The sequence below is a fragment of the Culicoides brevitarsis genome, chromosome 1, assembly GCF_036172545.1.
Source record: "Culicoides brevitarsis isolate CSIRO-B50_1 chromosome 1, AGI_CSIRO_Cbre_v1, whole genome shotgun sequence".
Classification (NCBI taxonomy): domain Eukaryota; kingdom Metazoa; phylum Arthropoda; class Insecta; order Diptera; family Ceratopogonidae; genus Culicoides; species Culicoides brevitarsis.
This window is the reverse complement of record NC_087085.1, coordinates 2,663,436-2,676,552: the sequence shown is the minus strand read 5'-3', so window position 1 is coordinate 2,676,552 and position 13,117 is coordinate 2,663,436. Positions and strand designations below refer to the sequence as shown.

The 13,117-nt window shown below is 24.3% G+C and overlaps 1 protein-coding gene across 1 annotated transcript in view; it reads left to right on the top strand.

Moving 5' to 3' along the window:
• The first annotated feature begins 1,639 nt into the window (after nt 1-1,639).
• LOC134836703 (matrix metalloproteinase-2) overlaps nt 1,640-13,117 on the top strand; it is a 207,365-nt gene continuing 195,887 nt past the window's right edge. The window contains exon 1 of the mRNA XM_063851889.1: nt 1,640-1,801. Coding sequence (XP_063707959.1) covers nt 1,661-1,801 — 141 coding nt within the window. The 5' untranslated portion in view covers nt 1,640-1,660. The remainder of the gene's footprint in view (nt 1,802-13,117) is intronic.

The window sequence follows — 13,117 nt, the reverse complement described above, 5'->3', positions numbered from 1 at the left end:
CTAAAAATATCTCCAATTCTTATGCTCATACATACTTTATGCAATTATTCCTCTGTGTTCTAAAAATAAAAAGAACAACATAAAAAGCACTTGACTATTCTGATTGTATTAAACATCACATTTAACATCGCATGCACATACGCTGTAAAAGGCAAAGAACGACTTTTAAGAATTTTTCAAGTCTGCCCATGTGTTGTTGTGTACAATATCAAAATGAATTCGAATCATATGGTTTTCTGATTCTGTAGTCGTGTGTTTTCGTTTCAATGTATAAAATTTATATTTATAATCATGACTGTATTTATTATTATTTTATAACAAACACATTTGTAAGTTTTTGTTCATTTTCTGTCAAATAATTATTTTTCTTAGATTTTTTTTTTATTTTTGTAAATTAAATCAGTTAATTTTTAAAAAGTTCTTTGTGAAAAAAAAATTTACACGTGTCATGCGATTAAAATTAATTTCGTTCTAATTCATAATTCGACCTTAATCCTGAAATTAGCTAATATTGCCTCTTGTCACACAACACTTGAATGATGAATACAAAGAAAAAACCTACATTATTTTATATTTCATTGTGAGTCGCACGAGACGTGTTTTTTGTGTGTATTTGTGTTTCTGTGTATGAAATGTAGTATTTCACAGTACAGCGAAGTTTTGTATAAAAGTTTTTAGTCTGGGTCCGCCAGGAACTATGTTATTCGATGTTATGTCTATGCCATATGAAACAGTTCCAGTTGACATACGGTATCGCGTAAACGCACAAAATTTTTACTCTCGTCTCATTCATTATTTATTTATAAATAAAATGCATTACCATTAACGGCTTCGTATTTTGTGCGGTTACTAAAGTGATGTGCTTCCCCGAGAGTTAAATCCAATTTTATTATTTTAATATAAATTCATACAAAAAAAAATAAAATAAATATATATGTATAAATTAAAAGTTTTAAATTAATTATAATTAAATAAATAATATTAATTAAAATCCGAAATAAATATAAATGAGTGATGAAACCCATTCGAAGTGATTAAAAAAAAAATAATTTGTGACAAAAATAAATTTAAAAAAATTATTTTAAGCAAAATTTATTATGAACAATTTTTTTATTATATAGAAAAAAAATTGAAACATCATAATATTAAATAAAAAAAATAATAACAAAATTTATTAGTGAAGGAGTGTCATCTGCTCCATACAAAAATACAACAACAACAAAAAATATACGGAAAAATATATCGCCCTTGTTGGAGAAATATTTCAACAACGGCGCCTCAACATTGTTACTATACGTTCAGTAACACATGAGACGCAGTCCTTGTCACCTAAGTAACAAGAAAAATATTCCATTAGTGATTATCTCTCGCCATAAATGCTTAAGTGATAAAAAAATTAATAATAGAAAAATATTTAGCGACGATTATTTACGACGAGAATAAATAATAATAATAATATCGGACTAAATAGATAAAATAATTGATTGAATCAATTAAGTCAAGATATATTTATTAATAGAAAAAAAATAAAAAGTGCGATGATTGATGAGTAGAAGTGTTCAATGTTCGATCAATTTAAAAAAAAATTAAATAAAAATAATTTTTAAAAATTTAAATTAATTTAAAAAATTAAAAAATGTTGGAAATTAGATTAGAAAAAATGAATCCAATAAAAATAATAAATTTATTATATATAATTTTGCAATGCATGGACACTGCCAAAGCATTTCCGTTCGTGAAAGATGGAGTAACAAAAGAAATAACGGACAATCGATTGCTCACGGATTTTAGTGATTCAACGGTAAGAATTTTTATTTAATTTAATTTAAAATAAAAAATATCGATTTTGAGTCGAAATACAGGACAAAGTATCGATTTCAAAAAAAAGTTTTGCAAAAACAACAAAAACGCCGGTTTTTTGTTATTTTTATTACAACTTGATGATTCATGGGAAACCGAAATGCGCAAGTCTCACGCACATTGTTTACCAGACCATTTTCCTCTCTCGTCGTCGTATTTTTATTTTTACGAAGAACAAAGTTACAGAGGAAAAATAAAATTCAATTTCACTGTTATTGCTTCCCTTTGTTTTGTTTGAACATTTTTTTTTGTTTTCTTTGCGAAAATTTGGGGTTGTGCGAGTAAAAAGTCGGAAATGAACTTGAGTCAATTTTGAATACAAATTAACCTTGATGACATGATGGGGGACATGATCTGATTCATCTTCATGGCGCCGCTAAAACTATTTTTATGCCATATGTGTGGATTTTATGTTTCATCAATAATCATGTCTAAAAATCGCATCTGAATAAACTTGCAATTCAATAAAACCTTTAACTATATTGGTTATTGCTCCCCTCTTTTTATTATTTGTGCAAGTCTTTAACGTGTCTCGGATGAGAAATGATGAGATTTTCTTCAAATATTTGCACAAAATGTGTATTTTTGTTCTTCTCGAGAATCAAGAGGAAAAAAGTCTGAGTGTACTTTAACAATTAATGCATTTTTTTGAATAAATAGACTGACAATTCGTCATCTTTTTAAAAAAATTGTAAAAACCGCTACCGATAGTTTCGCGAATTCCGTGTGAATTTAAATGTAAATTCATTCATAAATTTTATTTTTTTTGTCGTTCACGAAAAGATGAATCACGCAGTATTCCCCGGTCATCTATTTGTAACGTAGTTATTCACCTATCTATAGATAACTTTGAGTTTCGGTACGAAAAAACGTGTTGAATTTATTATTGACAATAACGTTTGATTGTAATTTCAGTAAAAAAAAAACAGGTTTTCGCTAATTAACGAAATAAATAAATATTTTGGTTATTCACGTTTTTTGACGTATTTGGAAAGATCTTTTAATTTGAGGCAATGATTCAGTGATTTTTAATGAGAAATTTGGTATTTTTTGAACTCTTTGACCTAATCAAGTTAATTTTTATTGTTCTCGATCGATCATCGAATTACGTTTTAATGACTTTTTAGAATTTAACGAGTTGTAAATGTTGCAGTTCATCGACTTTTATTGTAAAATGGATTCAAACATTTTTTCGCTGATGTTTTTCTTTAAATTTTAATTTCCCATATTGTCTAGTGGTAAGGATACCGACTATTTCTTTTTTATTTAAATAAAGGATACTTACCAAATTTTTTCAGTTTTAAAGCTTCAAATCCATCTTCAAAAGTTGTAATTTCCTGAAATGAAAAAAAAACAATTTTCATTGAAAATTTTTATTAACGAAGTTTAATTTTAATTATTTATTTAATTTTTATTTAATAAATTTTATTAAATAGCTATTAATTAATATTTTTTTTTTCATTAAAATAAAAAAAAATAAAAATTATTTTTTTTCAAATCTTCAAGAGTAAATGTTTAATTAAAATTTTAATATTTAAATTTTTTTTTAATTAATTTTTTAATTTTATATTTTTAATTTATTAAATTAATTATTTATTTTATTTAATTTATTTTTTTTAATTAAAAAAAAAATTAAAATAAATTTTAATTAAAAATAATATTAAAAATTAAATATTGAAATTTTAATTAAACTTTTGCTCTTGAGGAATTTAATTATTAATATTATTTTTTTAATTTAATAAATTAAAAATTTAATAAAAAAAATTTAAAATTCAAAAAAAAAAAATAAAAATCAAAATTTTAATGAAATTTTTTATTTTTAAGGATTTCATTAAAATTATTTTTGTTATTTAATTTTTATAAAATAAATAAATGAAAAAATATTCACGAATAATTAAATTAAACTTTTTAAAAATATTTTAGTTAAAAAAACTGATCTAAAAACTTTCTTTCAACTCTAAACTCTTCTTTTTCATTTTAAATCGTAATTTAATGACTCATAAAATCATCCAACCAAAATCTGTTCAAACAAAACTCATCAAAAGGTGCCATCATTAACACTCTCCATTCATCTCCGAACTATCGAATCATCGAATAAACAAACAATAATAGCTTTATTACCATAACAAAGCTGCTTTAAAGTTGCATTTGAGGAAGATGATGACGATAAATTCGTGCCTCGATCACATTATTCATGAATCTCCTTTGTTCCTTTTATTTTTTTTATTGCATTTGAGTAGGTAGTCGAACAACTCTCGTGCGCAACAAAAATCATGTTTACACGATTAATTGTAACAAAATCGTTGCTTCTTTAAGAATGAACTTCGGGATTGTCATTGATTTTTATCGCTCAAGCATGACTTCTTTGACTTCTTAAAGTTCTTATCTCGTGTCGATTCACGTTGATTGATTTGTTTACGTTCCCCTCTCGATTTTTCATGACCATCCTAATCAATTTACCGAAAACACATGTTTTGTAACCGCAAGAACAACAACGAGTGTTAATGAATTCCAGGAATGTTTCTCCTCGCGCTCATTGTTTGTTGACCTCATGTTCTTTTAGTTTAACTGTACATTTCTGCGGATGAATAATGCATTTTGATCTGGCGTAACAATGATATTTATTTTAAGATTTTTTTTTCGGATAAAAACGAATGCGGGAGACGAATCGCGTGTATAATAAATTAACGTGCGCGCAAGATATCATGATGATGATTTAATGCCTTTATCAAACCTACACACGTTGCAATCCTTTCCTTTTATGATTTTTTATGGAGTTCGAAAAAAACATTAAAATTTTACTCAGGTCTGTCGGTTGAAAAAAAAATTAAAATGTGCATTGGGAAAATTTCATAAAGTTCATTTTTGTGAAAAATTTTAAAATGTACATTGGGCAAAAATTATTAAAATTTATTTTCAGTTAAAAAATTATTATTTACATAAAGAAAAAAATTTAAAACATTACAAAAAAAATTTAAATTGTGCATCGGGTCAAAATTTCAAAATTTTGCATTTCAAGAAAATTTATAATTTTCATTGGGATTTTTTTCAACTTACGATGGGATGAGAACTCAAACTGTAAATTTATTAAAAATGTAGAATTATTTTATAAATATTGAAAAATATTAAATGTGCATTGGGTCAAAATTGAAAATTTTCGTTTTTATGAAAATTTAAAATGTACATTGGGTAAGTTTTCCAACTGACATTTCCAAAATGACATTTCTAACTTTGAGTTAGGTTAAAAAGGAAAAATGTTCATTGAGATGAAGAATTTTGAATGTGCATTGGGACAAAATTTATAAAATACGATTTTTATCTTTCTAAATAATTTGAACCCAATGCATAATGTGAAATATCTGCTCAACGAACATTTTAAATTATTTTAAATATTAAAATTAAAATGTTCATTGGGTAAACTTTTCAAAATATGCATTGGGTCACATGATAAAAATATAAATTTTAAAATTTTGACCCAATGCACATTTTTTTACCAAAATACGACATTTTTGTAAATATTTCTTCTAACGAAAACTTTCAACTTTTTTTTTGTTCTCTCCTTGTCTGGTCATTTTCTTGGCGACACTCCATGAAAGCACAGAGACACACTGAAAATATGTAATAATGATGCAGATATGTATGAAACATTTTCTTATCATTATCATGAAAGTCATATATATTTTTGCGACAATTTTTATGTTCATATGTTCGCAGAAGAATGAAGAAGGGACGAGTTAATGTCTTTTCCATGCCCCGGTCGATTTATGTGTCAAGAGTGAATAACTGAACTGCATGAACTGCAGATAGACAACGACGACGAAAAAAAAACGTAGAGGAGAAAAAATCAATTAAGTGAATGAAATTGTTCGACTCGATGCATCTGGTTATGTGGACCAGCATTTGACTTTTTTTTCTCATTTCATTATTAAAAAAATTGTTCATGAAGAAATGCATAAGAGAAGAGTAAGAAATCATAATCAGCAGTTTTACTTCCTCTTTCTAATCAGCGCAGCGCCGAAGAAACAGTAACAGAAGTACATCAATTTAATTCTTATTTCTTTTTTTTTTTTAATAAACTCATTCATGCAAGCGAGGCGAGTCGAGCAAAGAACATCTGATAAGAAATTTTTTATGATCGAAAATTATTAATTAGCTGTCTTTCTGTACATTCGTTTTTTATTCATATCAGTATTGAATGTACAAATTATACAGTCGTAAATTTATGAATTAAATTTTTTTATTAAAGTAGTAGAATTACTTGTTCAATAAATATTAATGATTACTAATCAGTTTAATTTATACATTTATTTTGTTAATGAAGGCAGAAATTGGCATTTTGACGCCATGTTATGAAATGGGTCAAGGTTACAATGAAAGTTTATATTTTTTGCATTTTTATATATTAAAAGATTTTTTTAAAATTTTAAAATAATTATTTTTATCAGCTTTTAAATTTTTTAAAAACTATTTTCATCAAAAAATTAATAAAAATACATTAATTTAAATAAAATTAAATTTTTAATTATTTAAAGTAAAATTTTATTTTTTTTTTTAATTAATTTTTTGATGAAAATAATTTTTAAAAAACTTAAAAGCTGATAAAAATAATTATTTTTAATTTTTAATAATATTATTTTTTATTTTATTTTAAAAAAAATTTATTATTTGAAAATTTTTCAAAATAAAAAAAATAAAATTAATAAAAATAAATAAATAATTGTTTCATTTTATTTTAATAATAATAAAATTTAAAAAAAAATTAAATAAAAAATTAAATAAATTATAAAAAAATTTTTTTTAAATATTAAATGATTAAAAAAATTTAAAAAAAATTTTTAATTATTAAAAAAAATTATTTTTCAATATTTTAAAAAAAATATTAAAACATTATAAATAAAAAATTAATAATTCAATTAAATTAAATCAAATTTATTTAGATTAAAAAATTGAATTAAAAAAATTCTTAATAATATAATTTTCTTAAGAATTTAATTTAAAAATTTAAATAGAAAAAATTAAAATTGATTAAAAAATATTTTTTCATTGAATTGATTATTTTTGCTGTAAATTATCTTCTTTAGTAATTATTTACAAATAAACATCCTCTCAAAGAGTATCAAGAACCAAAAAAAATATCAAACGTCTTATGCACAAAAGCAAAAAAAAATATTTAAAAAGAAGGCATTTGGTTCTTATCAAGCAAAAAATAATTCTCAAGTAATATTTAAATGCCGACATGACGTACGAATCGTATGAAATTTCCATTTTTATTTCATGTTAGAACTTTGACCTACTATTATAAACAAAAATATTCTCGACAAGCTGATTAATTTACACAGAACTTCTAACAAAAACATTTCAACACAATTCCGAGCCGAAATAACGAACGTTGTGGTTTTCACTTTGCTTTTAGTTAGACATTGCAATGACCTTGCGTTGATCCTTGTTTCATACACACGTTCATTATTCGGAGAATTCACTCGATTACGCAAATAGTTCTCCGCCGAGAGCTAACAACACACGTTTCAACATCCAGTTCTCGTGAAAGGCATGACAATATTTAATAATAAATGAGTTTGCACATGAGTTTTGGGGAAAGATAACGACGAACGACGACGACGACGATGGCAGCAGTCCTCGATGTACAATTCACATTCAAATTTTTGCGAGTCCTTTTGTTCGTTTGCGACGCCAACGATGGAAAGAATGACAAAAATGCTAACAAAGCATGCGGTAACCCTCAAAATGTGAACCACAAACCGTCGACGACGACGACGACGTTGCTCGTCTAATAACCTTTACTCTACTCACCGAGTAGTTTGAGCTTATTTTTTAAATTAAAATGTATTACGTTGTTGCCGTTTTTTTCGTCGCTTTTTATGCTTATTACAAACATAATGCAACAAACTCCTTTCTTGCTTCGAGAACGTTGATCGTCTTGTTAGTTAGTTACTGTGCCTTTCTTCGAAGCAAAACCAGCTAAAAAGTCATCATTGGAAGAAGTTCAACAAAGTTTACCGCATTTTTATTTTAATTTTGTTCAAATAATTATTTTTTAATCTAAAATGTGCATTGGGCTCAATTTTTTAAAAAGTTCATTGGGACAAAAATTTTAAAATATGCATTGGGTTTAAAATGTGAAATTGAAAATGTGCATTGGGAAATAATTTTCAAAATGTGCATTTAAAAAATGTGCATTGGGATAAAATTTTAAAAATGCATTTTCTGAAAATTTTTGTCTCAATGAATATTTTAAAAAATTGAACCTAATGCACATTTTGGATTTAAAATTTTCATTGTGACAAAATTTTAAAATATGCATTGGGTTTAAAATATAAAATGTAAAATGGGTCAAAAATGATCTCAATGAACATATTAAAAAATTGAGCCCAATTCACATTTTAAAATTTTCGCCCAATGAATATTTTAAATCTAAAATGTGCATTAGGTTCAAATTTTTAAAATGTTCATTGGGACAAAAATTCAAAATATGCATTGGGTTTAAAATAAAAAATGTGAAATGGGTCAAAAATTATCCCATTGCACATTTTATATTTAGCCCAATGCATATTTTAAAATTTTTGCCCCAATGCATATTTTAAAAATTTGATCCCAATGCACATTTTGAATTAAAAAAAATTATTTGTACAAAATTCAAAGACGTCAATTTCCGCATATTACTACATTTTTTCTGCGAAATGCGGTAAGAAAAAAAAATGAAAAAGAAAAGACTGTAAGCCACAAGTGAAGCAACGAGGTACCTAGCTGGAATAAAATTTTTGCGTGTTTGTTTATAATAACAGTAATAATAGTAATCAAAATGGAAATGAAAATGTATCCGATGAGTGTCTGTCAGATATCTACCCGAAAGAAGGCAAGTCTTTCTTACAAACAAAGAACAAAAAAAAAGCAGAACACCAAAAGAAAAATCGTTAATTTAAATTATTTTTCGTTGCGAGGTGAATAACCTTCATTTTTTCCAGTTTTCGATGGAATCGAATTTCTCAAAACAAAAAAAAATAGTTTTGGTTCAAATTTCTTTGATTTAAGTCTTGTTTATCATTCCGCATGTGTCATAACAATAAATATTACTATCATTGAAGATACGTTCTCACAATTTATTATGCTTCTTGGCATTTAAACCACAACACGTTGTACCGCATTTGACGTTAATGCCATAGAGCAATTCTTCATTTACTTCGAAGAAAATTTGCTTCGACCAAAACAAAAAAAAAATCAAGGCGATAAAAATAAACAACAAGAACAAATTATCAGACTGAAGAACGCTTAAACGTGCGTTTTATGATATTTCGATAAATCATTCTCCGTAAATTGCAGATGCGACTTGAGATTTTGTTCGTTCTACAATTAAGCGAAATTGAACGAGGCTTGACACAGTCACGTGTGTGTGTTTTTGTTATTATATTATTGTGAATGATTGTGTAATGGGTGTTTGTCGAGCAAATTGCAATTATAAGTAATAACAAAGGAAATTTATTCGTAAATGATCGTAATTGGTGATAGAGTGTCTTTGTTACTTGCGACATGTGTGGCAGTAGCGAATTACGGCGAATTATTTGCATTTGAAAGGAGTTCCGAGAGTTGTGAATGGCTTTCAATTGAATTTTAGCTTTTGTTGAAGTTATGAAATGTTTAAAAAAAAATTATTTTTTTTAAATTGGCAACCCTGTTTCTGAATTAAATTTAATATTTTAAATAAATAAATTAAATTTAATAATTAATTAATTTAATTTATTTTTTAAAATATTTTTTAAAATTATTTTTAGTTAAATTGATAAGTTTCATCAAAAATTATTATTCGTGAAAAATTTATTAAAATTAAATATTTGGCAACCTTGAATGCCAACAAATTCTCACTTCTATGAGTGGTTTTGCTCAAAATAGCTAAAAACAGTTAAATTTGCTTCAGAAATTGTTTTCAAATGAGCTGTTCAAGATTTTAAAAAAATTTTGGCAACCCTGTAATTTAAATTTTGAACATTAATGAATTTCTGAAGCTACTTTTTTAATTGAAAAAACAATTATTTTTATTAATAATTTTTTTTAAATTATGAAAGAATCACAAAAAAAAATAAAATGCATTTTAATGTATTGAATAATGAATTTTTGGTAACCCTGAATATCAAAAAATTTCACTTTTTTAACCGTTTTGACAACTTTGAGCTCTAAAATTACCAAAAAGAAATTATTTTTCTTCAAAAATCGCTTTTAAATTATTTTATCAAGATTTAGCAACCCTGTTTTTGAATTAAATTTTATATTTTAAATAAATAAAATTTAATAAATAATTAAATTAATTTATTTAATTTTTATTTAAATTAATAAATTTAATAATTAAGATCTTTAAAAAAAATCATTTTTGGCAACCCTGAATGTCGAAAAATTCTCACTTTAATCGTTTTGGCAAATCTGAGCCTTTAAAATTATTAAAAAGAGCTCAATTTGCTTCAAAAATCGCTTTTGAATTATTTTATCAAAATTTTTAAAAATTTTTGGCAGTTTTGTAATGTAAAAATTTAAACATTTATGAACTTCTGAAGCACTTTTAAAATAAAATGTTTAAACTTTTCCAAGAAAAATGTAAATAAATCAACAAAAAAAAATTTAAAATGCATTTTACGAAAGAAAAATCAAAAATCACTCGTCACTAATGTAGAATTTCCGTTAAGTATTTCCCAAACAAAAACACGTCTTCCATCAAAATCGTTGTTGCCACGTAATGCACAATCCCATCTTGTTTATAATTAGCTTCTGATTCAACTTTATTCGGGGAACTCTTCATTTTCGTATGTTTTTCACACTTTTCTACTTGCTCAAAAATAAAACAGATCCATAAAACTATCATCTCATCTCGATTTCGAAACTCTTATGAAGACTTCCAGAAATCAAACTTCATCTTTTTAAATTTTAAATTTCGTGTCACAGGCGAAAGTCATTCGCTCAGACAAACAAAATACGAGAAATGTTTGTTCTAATAGTCTCGCAAATAGTGTCAGCTGGGGGCAATTAACGACATTTGCATAATTAATTTTATATATTTGTGTACCAAAGTAAGCAACGACATTAACTTTCTGGGTCAAATCGATTGAAATATTGTGAATTCCGCATATGACATTTTTTTTTGTAATTTAAGAGAAAAAATCTTTGGAATGAAATATTTGATCAAATATTTAATAACAAATAATAAATTTAATTCAATCCTGACCTTTGCCAATCATAAAGCACATGAATCACATTCGAATCAATTTTTTTATTACTTCTACTGGAAATTTAAATACAGAATAAAAATCAACTTAACGAACCATAAAATATAGAAATGGACAAGATACAAGATGTTAAATAAACTTGAACTCATTTAACAGGAAAAAAATTAAATGCCAATAAAAAAATGGAGCATTAATAATTAATAAATAAATATTATGAAATAAAAATAAAAATTAAGAAAAAAAAATGGACAGATTGAAAAAGTATTAAAAAAGGCGAACGATGATTTGTTTGCAAGACAACAAAATTATTATTATTTTGCGAGACTTTGTTTGAATTTCCTATGAATATTCATCACGCATTCATTCACCATAAATAATAAAAATATAAAAAAGTATAATTATATTAACAACTCGGGCAATAGATGCACCCATTTTCTGAGAAAAGTAGACCCATTCATGCATGTGTTAATTTTTTTGTTTTATTTTTATATGAAGTCTTTATTATAAATGATGGCGATGAACTGCTTTAATTTATATTTTGATCAATCTTCTGTCTAGATTTTTTTTATTTTTATTTATCATTGTTTTTTTTTATTTAAAATAAAATAATTTTTATGTTTTAATAAATTAAATTTATTTATCATAAAAATTACTTTTTTTTATTTTAAATTAAATTTAATTTTCTTTTATTTAAAAAATATTTTAATAAAAATAAATTATTTTTTTTAAAGAAAATTTAATTTGAAAATTCTATTAATTAATTTTATTTTTTTATTTTATTTTAAATAATTAAATTAAATTAATTACATAAATAATTTTGTTTAAAAAAAATTAATTTAATTTTATTAAAAAAAACTTATTCAATAATATCAAATTTAATTTATTTTTTTTTTAAATAAAAAATTATTTTCAATCTGAATATTTAATTTTTTTATTTAATAAAAAAAATTAATCTATTTATTTTTATTGAATAAACAAATTAATAAATTTTTATTTAAAAAATTAATTTATTTTTATTATTAATTATTAAATAAAATTTTTAAGTTTTTTTAATAAAAATTTATAAATTTAATTCATGAAATAAAAAATATTAAATTAAATTAATATAATTTATTTTTATTAATAATTTATTTAAATAAAAGAAAATTAAATTAAATTAAAAATAAAAAAAGGAAAAAAAATTAAATGTCATTTAATATTTATTTGGAATTTTTTGATGAACAAAGCAATTATTTTAAATTTTTAATAAATGTGTTGACAGAAAAATGCCTCAAATTGGCCTTAAATCAAATTTTTTAAATAGACAAATTTTTTTATTTGAAAAAAGTATTTTAAGGCCATTTTATGACATTTTTCTGTCAACAAAATATTTAAAATAATTGCTTTATTCATTAACAAAGTTCAAATAACTTAATTTATCCACAATAAATAATAAAATAATGCTAATAGGCGAGTTTGTGGAAGTCCATAAGGTGTGTTTTCAAGTCTCCGCAGAAAAAAAGAACATTTTTCATAGTTGAATAATTACAATTCCTCGGTAAAAAACTTTGTAGTTTTATGCGCTGAGAATTTGAACATACGACGATATGTTTGTTTGATACAAAATGAAATATGTTTTCCAAGCAGGTAAACAGCAAATGTACACATAATAAATTATGTATGATAAAATGCAAGTCTTAATTAGTTGATCAGAAAGTCGTTCACGTGGAAAAAAGGTTGATAAAGTGATTTGCATTTAATTCGCTCGGATTTTTTTTGAAAGGCGTCTCGTGTAGTCTAGACTCGTTTTTTTTATTAAATTTAATTTTTTTTAAATAAAATCTTAAAATTATCCAAGATTCTTGAGAAGAGTGACAAACCGCGTTGTTGATAGTTTTATTTATTTTTGACTCACGAGAAATAATTAATTTGAACATGTGCACTTTTTATGTTGAACATCTTTTTTTTTATTCTCGTCGATATTTTTAAATTTATTTTTATTTCATGAAATTTAAAAAACTCATATCGAGAGTAGAGTATTGGGTTAATTC